This window comes from Cygnus olor, chromosome 28, assembly GCF_009769625.2.
Source record: "Cygnus olor isolate bCygOlo1 chromosome 28, bCygOlo1.pri.v2, whole genome shotgun sequence".
NCBI classification, from domain to species: domain Eukaryota; kingdom Metazoa; phylum Chordata; class Aves; order Anseriformes; family Anatidae; genus Cygnus; species Cygnus olor.
Window position 1 is genome coordinate 922900 of NC_049196.1, and position 18152 is coordinate 941051.

The following is an 18152-nucleotide window of genomic DNA, read 5'->3' on the forward strand; positions in this document are numbered from 1 at the left end:
CCCCAAAAGCGCACGGATTTTCTGGGCTGTTCCTCACCAAAGCCGCATTTGTCCTCGTTTAATTCCAGCGTTTCTTCTGCCTGGGAAAGCGCTTTACGCTCTGCTGCCCTGGGGCTGCAGCCAGGCCTGGCCCTCGGATGGGATTTTTGGTGTTGTTTTTGTCCTTTTTACCTCCTTCTCCCCCTCCAGGGCCCCCTTCGTGTCCTGCCAGGCCCGGCCCGCAGCAGCCGGGCTCCTCCTGCCCCCCATCTTGGTCTTTTTTTCCCTTTTTTCTGCCTTTTGCGCAGGGCCTGGCCTCCTGCGGCCCGGGCCTTCGTCGCCGCCGCGGGTGGGCCGAGGGCCAGCGGTGCGGACGTGGCCACTTCGTGCTCGTTCGAGCCCCGTTTCCCCGGGAAACCAACCCAAAAGTAACTCGGCTGTGCGGCCGCTGCCCGGCCGGGCCGTGAGGAGCCGACGGCGGCCTCCTGGCGGGGGTGATGGCGGGGGGCAGCCCCGGGGAGGCTGCAGCGGGGGGGAGGCGAGGCGGGTTGGGAAGGGGGGAGGCTGGGGACGTGGCGGTGACGGTGTGGGGAGGTGACGGTGTGGGGAGGTGACGGTGTGGGGAGGTGACGGTGTGGGGAGCGAGGTGACGCCAGCGCCATGAGGGGCAGAAGGGCCGGGAGCCATGTCGTGTCCCCAGGCCCCTCAGGTAGCTGGCACAGGTAGGGGCAGCGTTGGCATTTTGGGGGCACGGGAGGGCTTTGTGCCACACCGAGGGGTCTGTGCCAGCCATGGGGCCGGCTGCCACCCCCAGGTTTAGGGATAACGGCCCCCATTTTGGGGGGGGGGGACAGACACCCCCGCCCTTCCCAACATGGCGGCTGGGGCGCGACGAGCCGCGCTGACCTCCCTAAGATGGCGCCCAGCCGCGCGCCCTCCCCAAGATGGCGGCGCCCTCTCCAAGATGGCGGCGCCCTGCGTCCGCGGCGCTCCGGGGCCCCGTTTCCGGCGCTCTTCCCGGCGTGCACCGCGGCGGCGGCGGCGGCGGCGGGGCTGAGGGCGGCAAGATGGCGGACGTGCTGGACCTACATGAGGCGGGCGGCGAGGACTTCGCCATGGACGAGGATGGCGACGGTGAGGGCGGCTCGGGGCCGGGCCCGGCTCGGTGCTGCCTCCGCTCGGGACCGGCCGGGAGCGGGGGTCCCGGGTCTGGGGGGCGCAACCGGTACGGGCCTGTCGCGGCGGGGCCCGTTCGGGACCTGTTCGGGGCCCGGTCTCCCGGTCCCGGTCCCGAGGGGCTCGGCCGCTGTCCCCGGCCCCGGTCCTGGTCCTGATCCCGGTCCTGGCTCCGGTCCCGATCCTGGTCCTGGTCTCGGTCCCGATCCCGGTCCTGTTCCTAATCCTGATCCCGGTCCTGGTCCTGACCCCGATCCCGATCCTGGCCCCGGTTCTGATCCCGGTCCTGATCCTGATCCTGGTCCTGATCCAAATCCCGGCCCCGGTCCTGATCCTGGTCCCGGTCCTGGTCCCTCGGGGCTCAGCCGCTGCCCCCGTGGCCACCCCCTCCCCGCTGTCCCCCCCCCGTCCCCCAGTAACGGCCCCGTCCCTCACCCGCCGCCCCCGTCCCGCAGAGAGCATCCACAAGCTGAAGGAGAAGGCCAAGAAGCGCAAGGGACGCGGCTTCGGCTCAGGTGAGCACCGGGAGCCGCCCGGTGTCCCCCCCCACCCCCGCCCCGCCTCCTTTTTGGGGCGGTTTAAAGGCTTTCGGCGAGTTCGGTGCCGGCAGCGCTCCCCAATTTTTCTCTCTCCCCCCCTTCCCCAGAGGAGGGCTCGCGGGCCCGCGTGCGTGAGGACTACGACAGCGTGGAGCAGGACGGCGACGAGCCGGGCCCGCAGAGGTGTGAGTACCGGGGTGGGGGGGCTCGGGGGGGGCTCGGGGGTCTTCAGAGCCGTTCCCCACCCCTCTGGGATTCACCTCACACCCCCAGCGTCGCTCTGCGGGGCTCCAGATCCCGCTCCCGTCCCCGTTTGGCGTGTCCTGGTTCCACCGCGGCACCCCCGGGGCCTTCCAGGTGGATTTTCGGGGGTCCTTCAGTGGAACGCGCCCCCACCCCCCCCCCCCGGTAACTCTTCCCTCCTTCCCCGCCCCGCCGCAGCGGTGGAGGGCTGGATCCTCTTCGTCACGGGCGTCCACGAGGAGGCGACGGAAGAAGACATCCACGACAAGTTCGCCGAGTACGGGGAGATAAAAAACATCCACCTCAACCTCGACAGGCGGACGGGGTACCTGAAGGTAGGCGGGCCGCGCGCGCCGACGCCTCCTCGCGCTTCCCTCCCCCCGCACGGCCGAGGGAGGTGGGCTCGGGGGGGGGGGGGGGGATTTCCCCCCCCAATTTGGGCTCACGGCGCTCCCCTGCCGCCCGCAGGGGTACACCCTGGTGGAGTACGAGACCTACAAGGAGGCACAGGCGGCCATGGAGGGGCTGAACGGGCAGGAGCTGATGGGGCAGCCCATCAGTGTGGACTGGTGCTTCGTCAGGGGGCCCCCGAAAGGAAAAAGAAGGTAAGAGGGCTCCGTGGCGGGACGGAACCGGGGTTTTCTTTCCCCAAAGTGCGGACGGGGTCGGGAGGAGTTAATTGGGCTCGTTTGTGCTGCTGGGGGGGAGCCCCGCGGGCTGCGCGGGAGGTGGGCGAAGACCCCCGGGTGTTTGGGAGAAGGGAACCAGCTCCGGGACTGCCCGGGGGCAGATGCTGCCCCCCGGGGGGCAAAACAAATCCCCCGGGGTTGCTTGGGGGCAGATGCTGCCCCCCGGGGGGGCAAAACAAATCCCCCGGGGCCGAGAGGGGGGCGGATGCTGCCCCCCGGGGGGTAAAACAACCCCCCCGGGGCCGAGAGGTGCCCTGAGCCCTCGCCTCTCTTCCAGGGGCGGCCGCCGACGGAGCAGGAGCCCGGACAGGAGGCGCCGGTGATGGATCCCAGTCGCCGCCCCGCGTGTTACGAGCCCGAACTGGGAGGGAACTGGGAGGCCGGGGAAGGGGTGGGAGGGTGATGTTGGGACCGGGCGTTTGAGAAGCGGCTGCGGCAAATTCCTGCCTGCTGCCTGCGGGGTTTCCTGGTGCCCCAAGGAAGCGGCACCTGAAGCTCCCTGGGGTTTCTTCCACGCACGTTTTTGTGGTGGACGTAGCCCCCTGAGCTCAGTTTCTTACCAAACCACAACGTTTTTTGTTTGTTTGTTTGTTTTTTGTTTTAAATATTTCTCGGTTGTTTCATTTTGGGAAGCCCGACCGTGCACCTGGCGTTGGGGCTGCCCTTCTTTTGGAGAGAAATTGTTTTCTATTTCCCACACAAATGTTCCTTAAACCTCCCGAGGGGGTTGGTGACCCTGGTGGCTTTGTTAGCGAGCGAACCCCTGGTCGCTCACAGCCTTTTAAATAATTCCTCTTTTGTGTAAGGTTGCCCTCTCGTTATTTGTTCTTAATTAAACATTCTCAGAAACTGTAGCTGAGACGTTTCCTTTCCGCGCCTCCTTGCTGATGCTGTTGCCTGAAGTCGGCAGATGACATCGCCACGGCGTCACCGTGCCCCGTCAGCAGAGCAAGCTGGTTTTTTTTTGTTTTTGTTTTTTTTTAAAGCATTTTGGGAAAAGCTAGCTTTATTTCGCTGCGTGCCGTTCCCCAGCCCAGCAGGGTCCCTGCGTGCCTTGGCTCCGTTTCCGTTTAACCCTCCCCGTGTACATCGGGTGTTATTTTTTTCCCCCGGGGAGCCCCTGCAGCATCCCGAAAGGAATTTCTGCCCCAGGACTTTTTCCTCTCCTCCCAGCACGCGTCGCTTGCCGCTCCTCACGCCCGCGGGACAGCTCGCTGCCGCCGCTCCAACCTCAGCTGCCGCGGGCCCCCAGCGCATGGCCGCGGGGCTGGGAGGAAAAACAAACTGGGCACGGCGTGAAGCGAGCCCGGGTGGGCGCCTGCGCTCTCCCCACGCCGCGCCACGGGGGAAAGGTGCCCCCGGAGCCACCCCGCGGCCCGAGGAAGGCTCGCGATGAGAAAAGACCCCGAGGTTATCGCGAGGGGCGAGGAGGCGGCGGCGCTTGTGGCGCCCCTCACATGAAGCTCTCCACCGCCCGCCGGCGGCACAGCTCGCACCTCCGGCCCGGCGCCCCCAGCTCGTGCCTCTCGGCACCCCCAAGACTACTGCCGGCCCCCCCCAGGCTACTGCCAGGCCCCCCCAAACTACTGCCAGCCCTCCCGGGCGCGGTGGAGGCGCGGAAGGAGCCGGTGAGCGCCGCCGCCGCCGCGTCCTGCTCCTGCCGTCGGCGGCTGCAGCGGCAGGCGCGCCACATCTCCCTGCGGAAGTGCCCCGTGAAGAGCCCGTAGACCAGCGGGTCCAGGCACGTGTTGAAGAGGCCGAAGAGGAAGAGGATGTGGCTGAGGGCCGGCGGCACCTTCTGGCGGGTCAGCATCTCGGGGGAGAACCAGTACCAGAGGCCCAGCAGGTAGTAGGGCGTCCAGCAGACGATGAAGGTCAGCACGATGGCGATGGACATCCGCAGCGTGCGCATCCGGGCCCGCGGGATGTTGTTGTAGGACCGCCGGAGCTGGAACTCCTGGGAGGAGACTGCGGGGTGGAAAAGGAGCAAAAGGGGGGGGCGATAGCCGGGGTTAATTAACGGTTAATGAGCTGGGGAGAGGGGGCTGGAGCGGGGAGATGGAGCGAAGTGTTGGGCAGGGCTGGGGACCTGAGTGGGGATGGAGGATTTGGGGTCGCTGAAGTGCACGGGAACGGAAAGACGGACGAGGCGAGGGAGGAGGAGAAAGGAAGGGGCAATGCCGAGGGGAAAATGGAGAAGGAGGGAAAAAAAAGAGAAGAAAAAGGCGGTGGCGGAGCCCGGCCCCAGCCCCCGCGCTCACCGCGGGCCTCCTTCATCCTGCCCGAGATGGCGGCGAGGATGCGGCCGTAGCAGAGCACCATGACGAGCAGCGGCAGCAGGAAGAGGCAGGCGAAGGTGAACATGTTGTAGAGCGTCTCCTGCCAGTGCGCCCCGAAGCTGCCCACCGTGGCGCACTGCACGAAGCGCCGGGGCCGCGACCGGCTCACCGTGTGGAAGACGAACGCCTGCGAGGGGACACGGGGCCGTCAGCGGCCTTCCCCCGTCACCATCACCGTCGTCGTCCTCGTGCCCGGCACGCCTGGCACCTCGGCGGCCTCATCCTGCCCCGCAGCCCCGGGGCTCGCCCACCTGGGGCAGGGCCAGCAGGGCGCTGAGCGCCCAGGCGGCGCTCAGCATCGCCTTGTTCCTCCTCTCGGCGTGGCCCACGGCCAGCGGGGTGACGATGGCGGCGTGGCGGTCCAGCGCGATGACCACGGTGACGAAGGCCGAGGCGTACATGGCGGCCAGCTTGAGGAACATGAGCGCCCGGCACGCCGCGTCCCCGCCGTACCACTGCACCGTCGCGTTCCAGGCGGCGTCCAGCGGCATCACCACCACCGTCACCAGCAGGTCGGCCGCCGCCAGGTTCGCCATCAGCAGGCGGACGCGGGGCGGGCGCCGGCGGGGAGCCCGGGCGGCCGCCCAGAGCACGGCCCCGTTGCAGCAAGCCGAGGAGAGGAAGAGGACGCAGGTCAGCGCCACGCGCACCTTGGCGGCGGTGGAGAAGGTGGGCAGCGGGGGGGGCTCCTCGCCGCCGCCCCCGCAGCTCCGGTTCCCCGCCGCGCCGGTGCCGTTCATGCCGTTCGGTACGGGGCCGGGATTCGGGGGCGGCGCTGGGGATGCCCCCCCCGGGCTGTGGCGGTGCCGTGGGAGGACGCGGTGGTGCTGAGCATCTTCGGGGCTCGGCCCGGTGCTCCCGGCGGGGCTCCTGCTCCGCTGCCTCGAGCTGCGTCAGGTCTCAGCCCCCGTGGGACCCCGAGCGACTGCGCCCACCCGGGGGCCCTCGTGCTTCGGGTGCTGGTGCATAAAGGAGCCGTGACCTGGGGACAGCGGCCTCGTCCCCCCGCCCTGGGGACCGACGGGCGCTGGGGGCACCCAGGGGTGCAGCAGCTCACCCCGAGGAGCCCTCAGGGTGCAGCAGGACGAGGCTGGGCACCCATCCCGCTGGCATCACCTCCTCTCAGCACCCCCTGGGACGGTCTGCGGGTGTCCTTCGTCCTCTTCCTCCTCCTCAGCTGCCGCGGTGGCCCTGCAGGGGGTGGGGGAGCCCCCAGGTCACCCCGGGGTAGAGCAGGGGGGTCCCAGCAGCAGTGGCCAGCCCCGCTCCCTCTCCTTGTGTCCCACGGAGGGGCCGAGCCAACGTGTGGGCACCGTCCCAGCTCCTGTCCCCGGGGCTCTGAGGAGGATGAGGAAGAACCGAGGGGGGACGTGGGGGGTTCCCCCCCCCCCCCCGGGCTGGTTCCCGTGCCAAGGAGGGAATCAAAATAAAGCCCCCGGAGTGTTCCTGGAGGCGCTGCTGCCACCCATGTCCCACGTCCCCAGAGTGCAGCCCCCCCCGTGCTGCTCCCCCTCGTGTCCGTCTGTCCCTGGGGGCTGCCCCTGGGTCCCCAGCAGTGTCCCCACGGTGGTGTCACCCACCCCAGCGCCTTCTCTACCCCCAGCAGTGTCCCCGACCCCAGCAGTGTCCCCAGAGCTCCATCGGTGCCCCATGGTGCTGTCCCCAGCCCCAGCAGTGCCCCCACAGCCCCCGCAGTGTCCCCAGAGCCCCAGCAGTGTCCCTTCAGCCCCAGCAGTGCCCCATGGTGATGTCCCCAGCCCCAGCAGCGTCCCCGCAGCCCCAGCAGTGTCCCCTCAGCCCCAGCAGTGCCCCAGGGTGCTGTCCCCAACCCCAGCAGTGTCCCCCGGCAGCGTCCCCAGCCCAGCCCCGCTGCGGTACCGCTCTGCAGTGCTGCCGCAGCCGGTGCCGCCAGCGCCCGGCTCAGCCCAGCCTCCCGCTGCGGGCAGGGCCGGCCTCAGCCTCAGCCTCACCGGGAGGCCGCGGGCTCCGACACAGCCCTGCGGGGGCTGCACCCCCCCACACACACAGCCCCCTGGGGCTGGGGTCCCCGCCGGGGGTCCCGGCTGACCTCTGCCTGCCCCTGGCACCGTCGCAGCTGGAGCTGAGCCGAGCCCACCCGTGGGGCTGCCGCGTCCCCGTGGGGACACCGGGGGGGCCTGTGGGGGGGGATGCAGCCCCTCTGGCACAGCCACACCGTGTTTGTAGGGGCAGGACCCCCACACACACCCCCCGCCATCCCCCAGCCTCCCCCTGTGCTGGTGCAGCCCTTCAGGGGCCCCTTGCTGGAGGTGCTGGCACCGAAACGTGCCGGTCCTTATATACCCCCTGCCCAGAGGCGTGGGCACCCAGGTGTGCAGGAATTGTGCACCCTGGTGCATGGGCACCCAGCTGTGCGGTCCCTGTGCCCCACGGCGCCCAGACGTGACGATGCCCGGGTGTGTGGGCACCCAGCTGTGCAGTCCCCGTGCGCCCTCCGTGTCCAGACGTGATGACACAAATGTGCGGTCCCTGGACACCCTGGTGCCCAGGTGTGCCAACGCGCAGATGTGCAGCCCTCACGCACCCTGGCACCCAGATGTGCTGGCGCCCAGATGGGCAACCCCCGTGCATCCCGGTGCCCAGATGTGCTGGCTCCCAGAGGTGCTGACACCCAGAGGTGCAGCCCCCACCCACCCCAGTGCCCAGACGTGCTGGCTCCCAGCCCCACCGCCACCCAGGCACCCCCGCACCCCTTGTGCTGCCCCACTGCCCCCCACCCCACCCCACAGCCCCCTTGGGAGGGCAGGAGCTGGGGCACCTCTGGGCAGGGCCTGGTTGTGCCCCACAGCCCTGCAGTGCCCCTGGGGGGCTCAGGGCGATCCCCAACCAACCCCATCCCCCCAGACCCCCAAAACCACGCAGCCAGGATGAGCCGTGCCGGGCCTTTATTCGTGGGGATGCTGGCAGCGTGCCCCCATCCCCATCCCCGCTCCCCCCTGGGAACACCCCCACCCAGCACGCGGGGGGCGTGCGTGTCCCTGTGGCCAAAACCAGGGGAGAGACCCCCCCCCCCGGGAAGGGGCTGTCCTGGGACACGGGCGTCCCGCGGCTGTTATTGCTCAGCACGCCCGGCCCCGAGCAGCGTGTGACCAGCGGGGACACCCTAAAACGCTGGCCCTAAAAGGGGGGGGCAGGGCCTCAGCCGACGCGGAGCAGGAGATGGGTTTGTGCGGAGCGCGGTCTGGTTGTCGGCTGCTGCCGCTGAGATCCGCGGGGAGAAGCGGTGCTGGGGAGGGGGAGGAAGGAGCGGGATGAAGATGCGAGGGAGCCGGGGGGTGCCAGCTCCTGAAAAAAACGTGCAAAGTTTCTGCCAGCGGCAGCAATGGAAGAATTGTTTCGTGGCCCCCGCAGTCATCAGTAGGGTTCAGAGTGAACGTTGCCGCCAGCCTGCCCGGGGAGCCCCAGGCCGGTGCCTGTGCCGTCGGGCTCTCCGCTCTCGCAGTCCCCACTGCCCCGGCAGACTCACGGCCGCAACAGCGAGAGGACGGCAGCCCACGAGCGTGGTCCCTTCACGGGATGTCCCCGTGGCAGCCAGGACCGGGACCGGGACCCCCTCCGGGCCAGCACACGTGGGTAGGGGAAGGGGCGCTGCGGGCATCGCTCTGGGGAGGCCGTGGGGGCCCTTAGGTGCCCGGCTCCAGGCTCAGGGCGCTCTGGAAGTTGGCCAGCAGCCGCATCTCCTCCGTCTGCATCGAGTGGCGTCGCAGCAGCTTGCGGCGGCCCTTGGGCGAGCCGGGAACCGGGAGCCCGCGAGGGCCGGGGGGGTGCGGGCCGGCATGCAGGGGGGGCAAGAAGCCGGCGCGCCCCGAGGCCAGGGGCTCCAGCAGGAGCGTGCCGGAGCCGCGGCGCTCCAGCAAGCCGGGAGCACGGCGGCGGGCACCGGGGGGGGACTCGGGGGTTGGCAGCGGCATGGCCGAGGCCACGCATCGCCGCCCGCGTCCCGGTGAGGGGGGTGGCGAGGGGGGCCAGGGGCAGCCCTCGGGGTCGGGGGGCTCGCGGCGCCCTGCTTTGACCCGCGCCGCCTCGGGGGCCGTGTTGCGCCGTGCCAGCGGCTGGGGGCAAGCCGGAGGCACCCGCTCGGCCCAGGCCGCCCCCGCCAGCCCCGCGGCCTCCCTGCCCTCGACGCTGTGGCGCCGGGGGCGTGTGCCGAGGCTCAGCCCCTCCAGCCCCGGGGCCAAACGCTCCGGGGGGGCACGCGACGCCTCGACCCCCGGGGCCACCAGCCCCCAGGGCTCCGAGTTGAGGCGCTTCAGCGGCCGTCCCCGGGCGCGGGATGGCTCCGGCACGGCGGTGGCGGCCGGCGGCGGCGGCGGTGGGAAGCGGAAGACGTCCCGCTCCTCCTCCTTCTCGCTGCCCGCCGGCGAGGCCGCCGTGCGCACCTCGATGTCGGAGGGCGACATGCAGAGCGCCGGCGAGCGCTTCTCCTCCAGCCCCGGCGAGGGGGGCGAGTTCAGGTACTGCCGCGTGGTCTTGGTGCCCGAGGGCGACGTGTCGGTGGTGATGATGATCACCTCCTTGCCCTGTGCCTTGCAGGCGTCCAGCAGCGCCTGCAGCGTCTCCCGGTCGCCCCGGTTGATGGCGTAAACCAGAGCGGAGGCGCCGGCGTAGTCGCGGGCGCTGGGGTCGGCGCCGTGGGCCAGCAGCACGGCGGCCACGGCGGCCCCAGCGCGCTCAGCGCAGGCGTGCATCAGCGCCGTCTTGCCCGTCTTGTCGGGGATGTTGGGGTCGGCGCCGTTCTCCAGGAGGTAGCGCACCATGCGGGGCTGCTCCAGCGGGTCGGCGTAGCGAGCCCGGCACGCGGCCATCAGCGGCGTCTGCCCCGCGGCGTTGCCCTCATTGATGTAGGCTCCCCCTTCCAGCAGCAGCCGGGTGAGGCGAAACTTGCCCTGGGCCACGGCCCGCAGCAGCGCCGAGCCGTCCGCGGGCAGCATGGCCAGGCCAGGAGGCGCCGCGGCCCCGGGCGGGCGGCGCACGGGGCTGGGCATCGCACGCTCAGGGCCACCGGCACGGCGCGCGGCGGTGCCGAGGAGCTCGGAGCATCGCGTGCCTACGGCAGCGGGGAACGGCGAGGGGACGGTGCGGGGACGGGGTGGTCCTGGAGCATCGCGCGCTCACCGCAGCGGGACACGGAGCGGGGCCGGCGCGTGGGTGTGGCGTTCCCAGGGCGTCAGGGGGACGCGGCACGGGGACGTCGCGTGGCCCTGGGGGCGCAGGAGCGGCGCGCGCTTAGCGCTGCACGTTGAAACCCCTCCGATCCCTCCCCGCCGGCAGTCCCAGCTCCCTGCCTCAGTTTCCCCAGCTGCCATGGTCGCTGCCCCCCTCCTGTGCTCCCCCCGGGGCCGTGGGGCCGCTCAGGCTTGGGGGGGGCACGGATGGGGGCTGCGGAGGGGACAGTTCCCGGGGAGGCGACCAGCTGTCACCGCGCAGCCCCCGGTGCCCTGCAGCCCCGGGGGCCTCTCTGCCATTGCCTTCGGGCTGTGCCCCCATCCCTGCGCGGTGCCTGCGGCCCCAAATCCCCAGGGCCCCCTTCCTCCACCCTCCTTCCCTTCCCCTCTACCCCTCCAGGCCCCCACCTGCAGCCACCTGCAGCCCTGCTGTCTCCTCTCCCATAGCCCCCAAATCCCCTGTCCCCCTTCCTGCACCCCCTTCTTGCGCCCCGTATCCCCCCGTGCCCCCCCTGCATCCCTGCCCGTACCCCTGACACCCCCACATCCCCTCCCCGTACCCCCAATCCCCCCCACCCCCTGCCCGTTCCCCAATCCCCTCCCGCATCCCCTGCCTGCACGGTTCCCATGGTTACTGCAGCTCATCCTCAGCTCTCCGGCCAGCCAGGAAAATGGGGAAGAAACCACCAGGCCCCCCCCGCAGCCCCCCCATTTTCAAGCCTGGCTGCCAGCGGCCCCCCAACAAGATGCCGTCTGCAGCCGAGCCCAGGCCTGGTGCTTAGGGCTGCACCGTCCCGACCCTGCTGGGGGGGGGGGGGACACCCCTTCCCAGCCCCCCCCTCAGAGAGGGACCCCCCCCCATCCCTCCATCCCTGCCTTTCTCTGTTACCGTGGTAACCGGAGCGTGGCATCCCCCAGCGCCGTGTCGGGGTCCCCGGGGTCCCCGGTGTCGGGGCGATGGAGGTGCCGGGGCCATCTCCCGGTGGCCGCCATCCCGGCCGGCCGTGGGCTTCGCGAGGGGGAAGGAGGCAGGGGAGGTTATTTGGAGGGTTTATCCCCCCCCCTCCCCGCATCACTATTTTTGGCAGCTCCCGGCGCGGGGAGGGCTGGATGGGGATGAATCACCCGGCGGCGGCGGAGCCAGCGCCGAACCCGCTGCGCCGAGCAGCCTGCGCTGCGCGGGGGTGCGATGGGAAGGGCGATGGGGCCCGACGCAGCGGGGCTGGGGGGCACGAGGCGGCGGGGCTGGGGGGCCGTGGGGCAGTGGGGATAGGGGGCAGAGCGCAGCGGGGCGGGGGGGGGGTATGGGGCATTGGGGCAGGAGGCCCCAGGAGGCTGGGGGCCGTGGGGCAGGAGGCTCTGGGACAGCAGGGAGGCGGGGGCACGGGACGGTGGGTTGGGGGCTGTGGGAAAGCGGGGCTGGGGCCATGGGGCGATCGATGGCCGTGGGGGCTGTGGGTCAGCACGGCTGGATGCCGCAACGCTGCGGGGCTGAGGCGCCCCAGGGCAGCGGGGCTGGGGCTGGGGGGCAGTTGGGTGGGCACCACGGGACACGGGGCTGAGGTGCTGGGACAGGGAGCCTCCTTCTGCCCAGTCCTCTTCCCCTCACTTTCTTCAGCCTGATTTTTATCCCTGCCCCCAGCCACTGTTGAGTTGTCCTTCATCCCCATCCCATCCCATCCCATCCCATCCCATCCCATCCCATCCCCGTCCCATCCCATCCCATCCCATCCCATCCCATCCCATCCCATCCCCATCCCCATCCCATCCCCGTCCCATCCCCATCCCATCCCCATCCCTATCCCATCCCCATCCCATCCCCATCCCATCCCCATCCCCATCCCATCCCAATCCCATCCCCATCCCATCCCATCCCATCCCATCCCCATCCCATCCCCATCCCATCCCCATCCATCCCATCCATCCCATCCCATCCCCATCCCATCCCCATCCCATCCCATCCCCATCCCATCCCCCATCCCCATCCCATCCCCCATCCCATCCCATCCCATCCCATCCCATCCCATCCCATCCCTTCCCATCCCATCCCCATCCCCCCCATCCCATCCCCATCCCCATCCCATCCCATCCCATCCCATCCCATCCCTCCCATCCCATCCCCATCCCATCCCCATCCCATCCCCATCCCATCCCATCCCCATCCCATCCCCATCCCATCCCCATCCCATCCCATCCCCCATCCCATCCCCATCCATCCCATCCCCATCCCCATCCCATCCCCATCCCAATCCGATCCCAACCCCAATCCCAACCCCAATCCCAGTCCCAATCCCATCCCAACCCACCCCCATTCACCCCATCCCACCCCATTCACCCCATTCCCCCCCTCCCCATTCATTCCCTCCCCTGCCCCATTCATCGCCCCAGCCCCGCCCCTTTCCCCGCCCCTCTTCCCGCTCCGCCTTCTGATTGGCCCCATCTCCCACCAATCAGCGCGGCCCTCGCCCTTCCGCAGCCTCCCCCCCCCCCCGGCCGCACGTGGCGCGGCGGCGCATGCGCGTTGGAGGTACGGGGCCGAGCTGGGAGCGGGGGGGGCACCGGCACCGGCACCGGCACCGGCACCGGGGGGGGCCGGGAGGAGCGGCCCCGGGGCCCTGAGGGGGGCCCCGTCCCCCCCCCAGCCCTGCCGTGTCCCTGAGGGGGGCCCCGTCCCGTTCCCGCCACCCCGTGTCCCTGTTTAGGGCCCCCCCGTGTGCTTTAGGGGCCCCCCCGTGTCCCTTTAGGGGCGCCCCATCCCATTACCCCCCCACATCCCTTTAGGGGTGCCCCCCCCATATCCCTTTTTAGGGGTTCCCCCATATCCCTTTAGGGGCGCCCTGCCCCATTCCCCCCCATATCTCTTTAGGGGTGTCCCCCCCCCCCATCTCCCTTTTTAGGGCTTCCCCCCCCCATCTCCCTTTTCAGGGGTGCCCCATCCCACCCCCCCCATCCCTTAGGGGTTCCCCTCCCCCTGTCTCCCCCCGCTTTACCCCCTCCCCCGGCCGCCCCCTCCCCTGCTCTGTGCCCCCCGCAGCCCCCCCGGCTCCGTGCCCCCCCCCCCCCCCCCCCACCATGGCGGGCCGAGGCCGGGGCCGGGGCCGCGGGCAGCTGACCTTCAACGTGGAGGCCGTGGGCATCGGCAAGGGGGACGCGCTGCCCCCCCCCCACCCTGCAGCCCTCCCCCCTCTTCCCGGTGAGTTTGGGGGGGGGGGGGGGGGGATCCCCGACAGCGGGGCGCGGGGCTGGGCCCTGCTGGGGTCATCGCACGCAGCACCCCCCCCCCCGGGGGACGGTTGGGTGGCGGCGGGGGGGGGTGGCGATGGGGGTGGCAGTCGGGGTGACAACTGGGGGGACAGGATGGCAGTCGGGGTGACAACTGGGGGGACAGGGTGACAGTCGGGGTGACAACTGGGGTGACAACTGGGGTGACAGGATGGCAGCTGGCACGCCTACTGGGGTGACAGTCGAGGTGGCAGTTGGGGTGACAACTCGGGTGGCAGTCAGGGTGACATTTGGGGTGGCGGGAGCCGGGGTGACAGCTGGGGTGCCAGGGTGGCAGTCAGGGTGACAACTGGGGGGACAGGATGGCAGTCAGGGTGACAAGCAGGGTGACAGGACGGCAGTTAGGGCGCCAGGTGGGGTGATGGTGCCAGTCGGGGTGACAGCCGGGGTGACAGTCGGGAGGGCCGTTGGTGTACCGATTGGGGTGGCCGTGGGGGTGACAGGGTGGCAATTGGGGTGACAGTTGGGGTGCCAGGAGGGCAGGCAGGGTGGCAATTGGGGTGGCCGTCGGGGTGACAGGATGGAAATCAGGGTGACAGCCGGGGTGACAGCCGGGAGGGCCGTTGGTGTACCGATTGGGGTGGCCGTCGGGCTGACGGGATGGCAGTGGGGGTGGCAGTGGGGGTGACAGTTGGGGTGACAGGAGGGCAGGCAGGGTGATGATTGGGGTGGCAATCGGGGTGGCAGGATGGCAGGTGGGGTGACAATTGGGGTGCCAGTTGGGTGCCAGTCGGGGTGACAATTGGGGTGCCAGGCGGGGTGCCAGTTGGGTGCCAGTTGGGTGCCAGGCGGGGTGACAATTGGGGTGCCAAGTGGGGTCCCATCCTGTCCCCTCCCGCCCCGTGTCCCCCGCAGCCCGTGGAGTACCGCCCGGTGCCGCTGCCGGGGGGCGAGGAGCTGGAGTACATGCTGGCCCTCAAGCAGGAGCTGCGCGGCGCCATGAAGAACCTGCCCTACTTCGTCAAACCCGGGGCGCCCCGCAGGGGTACGGGGGCGGGGGGGGATTTGGGGACCCCCCCCCCTCACCCCAGAGCGCGACCCCGCTGACGTCCCCCCCGCCCCGCAGACATCGAGCGCTACTCGGACAAGTACCAGGTCTCCAGCCCCGTTGACGGCGCCATCGATTGGAACCCAGGTGCGTGGTTTTTTTTTTGGGGGGGGGGGGGGGGGGGGGGGGGGACTTTTTTTTTGGGGGGGGGAGTTTATGGGGGGCTGATCCAGCCCCTGCTCCCCCCCCCAGACTGGAGGCGGCTGCCGCGGGAGCTGAAGATCCGGGTGCGGAGGCTGCGGAAAGGCCGTGAGTACCCCGCGCTGCCCCGGCCCCCCCCTCCCCCGTGTTTGTCCCCCCCCCCAGGGTGGGTGACGCTCCCCCCACCCCGTCCCCCCCCCAGGGACCACCGTCCTCGTCCCCAAGAGCAAGCAGCGGGTGGCGCTCGACAAGGAGGAGGCCATTAAGAAGCTGGAGGTAACGAGGCCGAAGGCTCGGATGTGCCCCCCCCCATAATTAATGCTGGCGGGGGGGGGGGGCCCAGCAGTTTTTTTTGGGGGGGTTCACGGGTGAACGGCACCCCCAGAGCCTGGAGAAGAAGGAGGAGGAGGTGACGTCGGAGGAGGAAGAGGAGAAGGAGGAGGAGGAGGAAGGCAAGGAAGAGGAGGAAGAGGAGTACGACGAGGAGGAGCACGAGGAGGTGAGGGGGGGGGGTCGTCACCTCCCGGCTGTGGGGTGTTTTTTTTTTGGGGGGGGGGGGGTTCTCCCCACGCCTTCTCCCCGTCCCCAGGAGACCGACTACATCATGTCCTACTTCGACAACGGGGAGGACTTCGGCGGCGACAGCGACGACAACATGGACGAGGCCGTTTACTGAGCGCCCCCCCCCCGGGACACCGGGGGGCCCGGCGCCCCCCCCCCCCCCCCCAGCCCACCCCCACGGGGGGGTCCCAGTGCCTCCCAGCACACCCCCGTACTGGGGACCCCAGTGCTCCCAGTCAGGGCGGCCGGCAGGTGGCACTTGTGCTCCAGGGACGGGTGCCGCGGCCGCAGCACCGGGTGCCCCCCCCCCCCCCCCCAGGATGGTAATGGGGGGGGGGGGGGGGGCGACCCCGCTGCCCCCTCCAGCTCGGGGGTCCCGTGGGGCCCGAACCCCTGCGGGGGGGGGGCGCGGGGGCAGGTTTTAATGGGCTGCGTTTGGTTTTGGGGGGGGGGGGGGGGGGGGGAAGGATCGGGGCTGGGGGCGGCCGTGGGCTCCCCCCCCCGGCTCACCCTGTGCCGTTTTGGGGGAAAAGGACCCCTTTCTGGGCCTTGCCCCCCCCCCCCCCCCCCCCATTTCACGGCAGCTTTTTAACGTTTGGAGCTTTTTTTACCGGTTTGGGTGGATTAAAGTTCGGGTTTTTCTTTTCACGTCTCGTCCCGTGGCCTCCAACTTTTTGGGATGGGGGGGGGTGGGTGAAAAGGGGGGGTCCCGAGCTGACCCCGTCCCTGCGGGGGGGGGGTGGCTCAGGTCCTTGTCCCCTTCCAGGCTGGATCCTGCCTTGCAGCGGGGGGGGGGTCACAGCCCCCAGCCCCCCATGGGATTCCCACGCGGAGGCCGTGCCCCCCCCCCCCATTTCTCCCCAAAGCTGCTGCTTGTAGGTTCTGGGAAGAGCCAACAATGCCCCCGGGGGTCTCAGGGTGGCGGGGGGGGGGCGGCCATGCCTGACACCCCCCCCCCCCCCCCAAGCTGTGCCTGGCACCGGCTGCGACAAAACGAGCGGGGCCGGAGCGGGGCGGGCGGCACCAGTTCCAGCACTGGTTTGTACTGGCGAAGGGCGAGCGGGAGGGAAAAGAATGGGGACAGGGAAGGGGTCGGGGGTAGGGACCCCCCTGCAGCCACCTGTGCGTGGGGGGGGGGGGGTCCCAGCCCGTGCAGCCCCCCCCCAGCTCATCTCACCCCGCTCCGGGCACGCCACGTCCCGTTCCCGAGCCTGTTTACGCGCGGGTACCCCCCCCCCCCCAACACCCACCCAAACGCCTCCAGGGACCCCCCCCCCGACCCCTTGCCGCCACCCCCCTGCCGGCGCGGAGCTGCTGGGCGAACGGGGCTTGTTATTTATTTATTGTAGGGTTGTTTGCCGACCAGCGCCCTGGGATTGCCCTGCCCGGCCAGGTTGTTATTGTAGGGTCTCGTGAGCGCTGCTCATGAGCAGCCTGTTGTTATTGTAGGGTTGCTGGCGCCTTTACCTGCTGTTGCGGAGTGGCGTGATGGGCTTGGCGGGGGCCGGGACCTACCCCGGAGCCACGTTTCCCCCCCACACACACCCCTCTTTGACCCCTACGGATGCCCCGTAGCGGAGGCCGGGCACCCTTGGGTGCTGGGAGCGGCAGGGTGGGGGCCCCACGCGCACACACCCCCCCCCCCTTTCCCCCCCAGGTGCAGGGCTGGGCTGGGAGCTTTCTGCCCCAGCACCCCGGGATCGCTCACACTCGGGTGCCCCGAGCTCCCCGGCCGTGTGCGGGGCGGGCACGTGGCACCCACCGGGCGCACGGGGTGGGTGCTGCTGCGCCCATGGTGGGTGGGGGGGGTGTCCCGGTGCCTGGAGGGGGGGGGTCCCTCGGAGCCCCAGCGGCCCCACCCCACAGGGTGCCAGGATCCGTGCGTGGGTTTGGTTGTCCCTTGTCCCCCTGCCCCCCCCCCCCCCCCCCCAGGGCTATGCCACCACCTTTGGGGGGGGACAAATGGCACCAAGTTGCCCCCGACCCCCCCCCCTCCCCCGACCCCCACCCGATGTAGGGTGCAGGAGCAGGAGGTTGCAATGTGGGATTTTTTTTGGGAGGGGGGGGGCCCCATCCCCACGGCCCCATTCACCCCCCCCCCATTTATCTGCAGCCACCCCAAAGCCTCCGGGGGGGGGGGGGAGGGGCTCGGTGATGTGATTTGTACCCCCCCCCCAAAAACCCAGCCCCCCCCCCAGTGGGGGCAGTTGGAGGTGCTGGGCTGAGCCCTGCCCAATTCAGCTCCTGCACCAGCAGCAAGAAAAGCAGGCTGGGGGGGGGGGGGGGGGAACAGGAATTTTTGGCGTTACGAGGGGACCCGGCAGAACCCCCACAGGCCGGGGGGGGGCCACCCACGGGAACTTCGTGTGCTGGGGAAGTGCCGTAACCCCCGGCCCCCCCCCGCCCCGGGGAGGTTCCTGTTTATGGCTTTGTTTTCAGCTCCCCGGCAATAAAAACGCAGCGTTGAACCCGCGCCATAGGGCTGGGGGCGCTGAGGGGTCCCTGGGGGGTGATGGGTGCTGATGTCGGGCGGGGGGGGGGGCACGGCAGTGCCCGTTTGTCCCCCGGGGGCTGCGGGGGGACGGAGCCAGAAGGTGCTGGGGGGCCCTGGGTTGAAGGGCCGGGGTGGGAATTGGTGCCAAAACTGCTGGAAACGGTGAAGCTGCAATGTTTGTTTGGTTTGCCCCCCCCCCCCCCCCCCCAGCCCTCGTTTTCTTCCTTCCTTGGGGTGTCCCCGAAGCTGAGAGATGCCCCGGGTCGTGCCCCATGTGCGTTCCCCCCCCCCCCCCCAGTCCGAAAACCACCAGCGGGGGGGGGGGGTCCCCAGGAGGTGGCGATTTCCCTGCACAGCTCCGGGGGTCTGCGCCCCGTCTGGGGGGGGGGGGGGGGGGCTCACGGGGGCCCCCACGGCACCGGGCTCCCCCTTGGGGCACAAAGGGAAGGATCCGGCC

At 70.4% G+C, this 18152-nt stretch overlaps 4 protein-coding genes across 5 annotated transcripts; 2 read left to right on the forward strand and 2 right to left on the reverse strand.

The window, feature by feature from the left end:
• The first annotated feature begins 719 nt into the window (after window positions 1-719).
• On the forward strand, window positions 720-3480 carry RBM8A (RNA binding motif protein 8A). 2 transcript variants are annotated; one of them, XM_040538884.1, is made up of 6 exons: window positions 960-1113; window positions 1611-1670; window positions 1802-1879; window positions 2136-2272; window positions 2406-2542; window positions 2904-3480. In XM_040538884.1, the coding sequence occupies exons 1-6, from the start codon at window positions 1047-1049 to the stop codon at window positions 2947-2949; spliced, it is 525 nt and encodes a 174-aa protein (XP_040394818.1). In that variant the 5' UTR covers window positions 960-1046; the 3' UTR covers window positions 2950-3480. The 2 variants fall into 2 exon arrangements, with proteins under 2 accessions (XP_040394817.1, XP_040394818.1); XM_040538883.1 differs by having other exon boundaries at window positions 720-1113; window positions 1611-2272.
• Window positions 3481-4079: 599 nt separating this feature from the next.
• On the reverse strand, window positions 4080-6920 carry LOC121060637 (gonadotropin-releasing hormone II receptor-like). The gene is made up of 4 exons (XM_040538583.1): window positions 6844-6920; window positions 5217-6156; window positions 4888-5092; window positions 4080-4594 (listed from the first exon to the last, which is right to left on the reverse strand). The coding sequence occupies exons 2-4, from the start codon at window positions 5703-5705 to the stop codon at window positions 4080-4082; spliced, it is 1209 nt and encodes a 402-aa protein (XP_040394517.1). The 5' UTR covers window positions 5706-6156; window positions 6844-6920.
• A 953-nt stretch (window positions 6921-7873) lies between these two features.
• On the reverse strand, window positions 7874-11367 carry ANKRD34A (ankyrin repeat domain 34A). The gene is made up of 2 exons (XM_040538886.1): window positions 11059-11367; window positions 7874-10205 (listed from the first exon to the last, which is right to left on the reverse strand). The coding sequence occupies exon 2, from the start codon at window positions 9987-9989 to the stop codon at window positions 8628-8630; it is 1362 nt and encodes a 453-aa protein (XP_040394820.1). The 5' UTR covers window positions 9990-10205; window positions 11059-11367; the 3' UTR covers window positions 7874-8627.
• Window positions 11368-13207: 1840 nt separating this feature from the next.
• POLR3GL (RNA polymerase III subunit GL) lies at window positions 13208-15538 on the forward strand. The gene is given in 8 exon segments (XM_040538887.1): window positions 13208-13325; window positions 13327-13362; window positions 14307-14436; window positions 14518-14586; window positions 14692-14748; window positions 14843-14916; window positions 15026-15139; window positions 15230-15538. Coding segments are annotated over 8 exon segments (651 nt in total). The 5' UTR covers window positions 13208-13241; the 3' UTR covers window positions 15317-15538.
• Window positions 15539-18152: the final 2614 nt, after the last annotated feature.

What these genes read in the sequence shown, in the direction of transcription:
- RBM8A (XM_040538883.1), top strand. Translation starts at nt 924, where the DNA reads ATGGCGGCGCCCTCTCCAAGATGGCGGCGCCCTGCGTCCGCGGCGCTC. An exon ending in CATGGACGAGGATGGCGACG is followed by an intron (nt 1,114 to 1,610) that starts GTGAGGGCGGCT and finishes CCCGTCCCGCAG; the next exon opens with AGAGCATCCACAAGCTGAAG. An exon ending in GGCGGACGGGGTACCTGAAG is followed by an intron (nt 2,273 to 2,405) that starts GTAGGCGGGCCG and finishes TGCCGCCCGCAG; the next exon opens with GGGTACACCCTGGTGGAGTA.
- LOC121060637 (XM_040538583.1), bottom strand. Translation starts at nt 5,705, where the DNA reads ATGAACGGCACCGGCGCGGCGGGGAACCGGAGCTGCGGGGGCGGCGGC. An exon ending in CCCTGCTGGCCCTGCCCCAG is followed by an intron (nt 5,093 to 5,216) that starts GTGGGCGAGCCC and finishes GTCCCCTCGCAG; the next exon opens with GCGTTCGTCTTCCACACGGT. An exon ending in CAGGATGAAGGAGGCCCGCG is followed by an intron (nt 4,595 to 4,887) that starts GTGAGCGCGGGG and finishes TCCACCCCGCAG; the next exon opens with TCTCCTCCCAGGAGTTCCAG.
- ANKRD34A (XM_040538886.1), bottom strand. Translation starts at nt 9,989, where the DNA reads ATGCCCAGCCCCGTGCGCCGCCCGCCCGGGGCCGCGGCGCCTCCTGGC.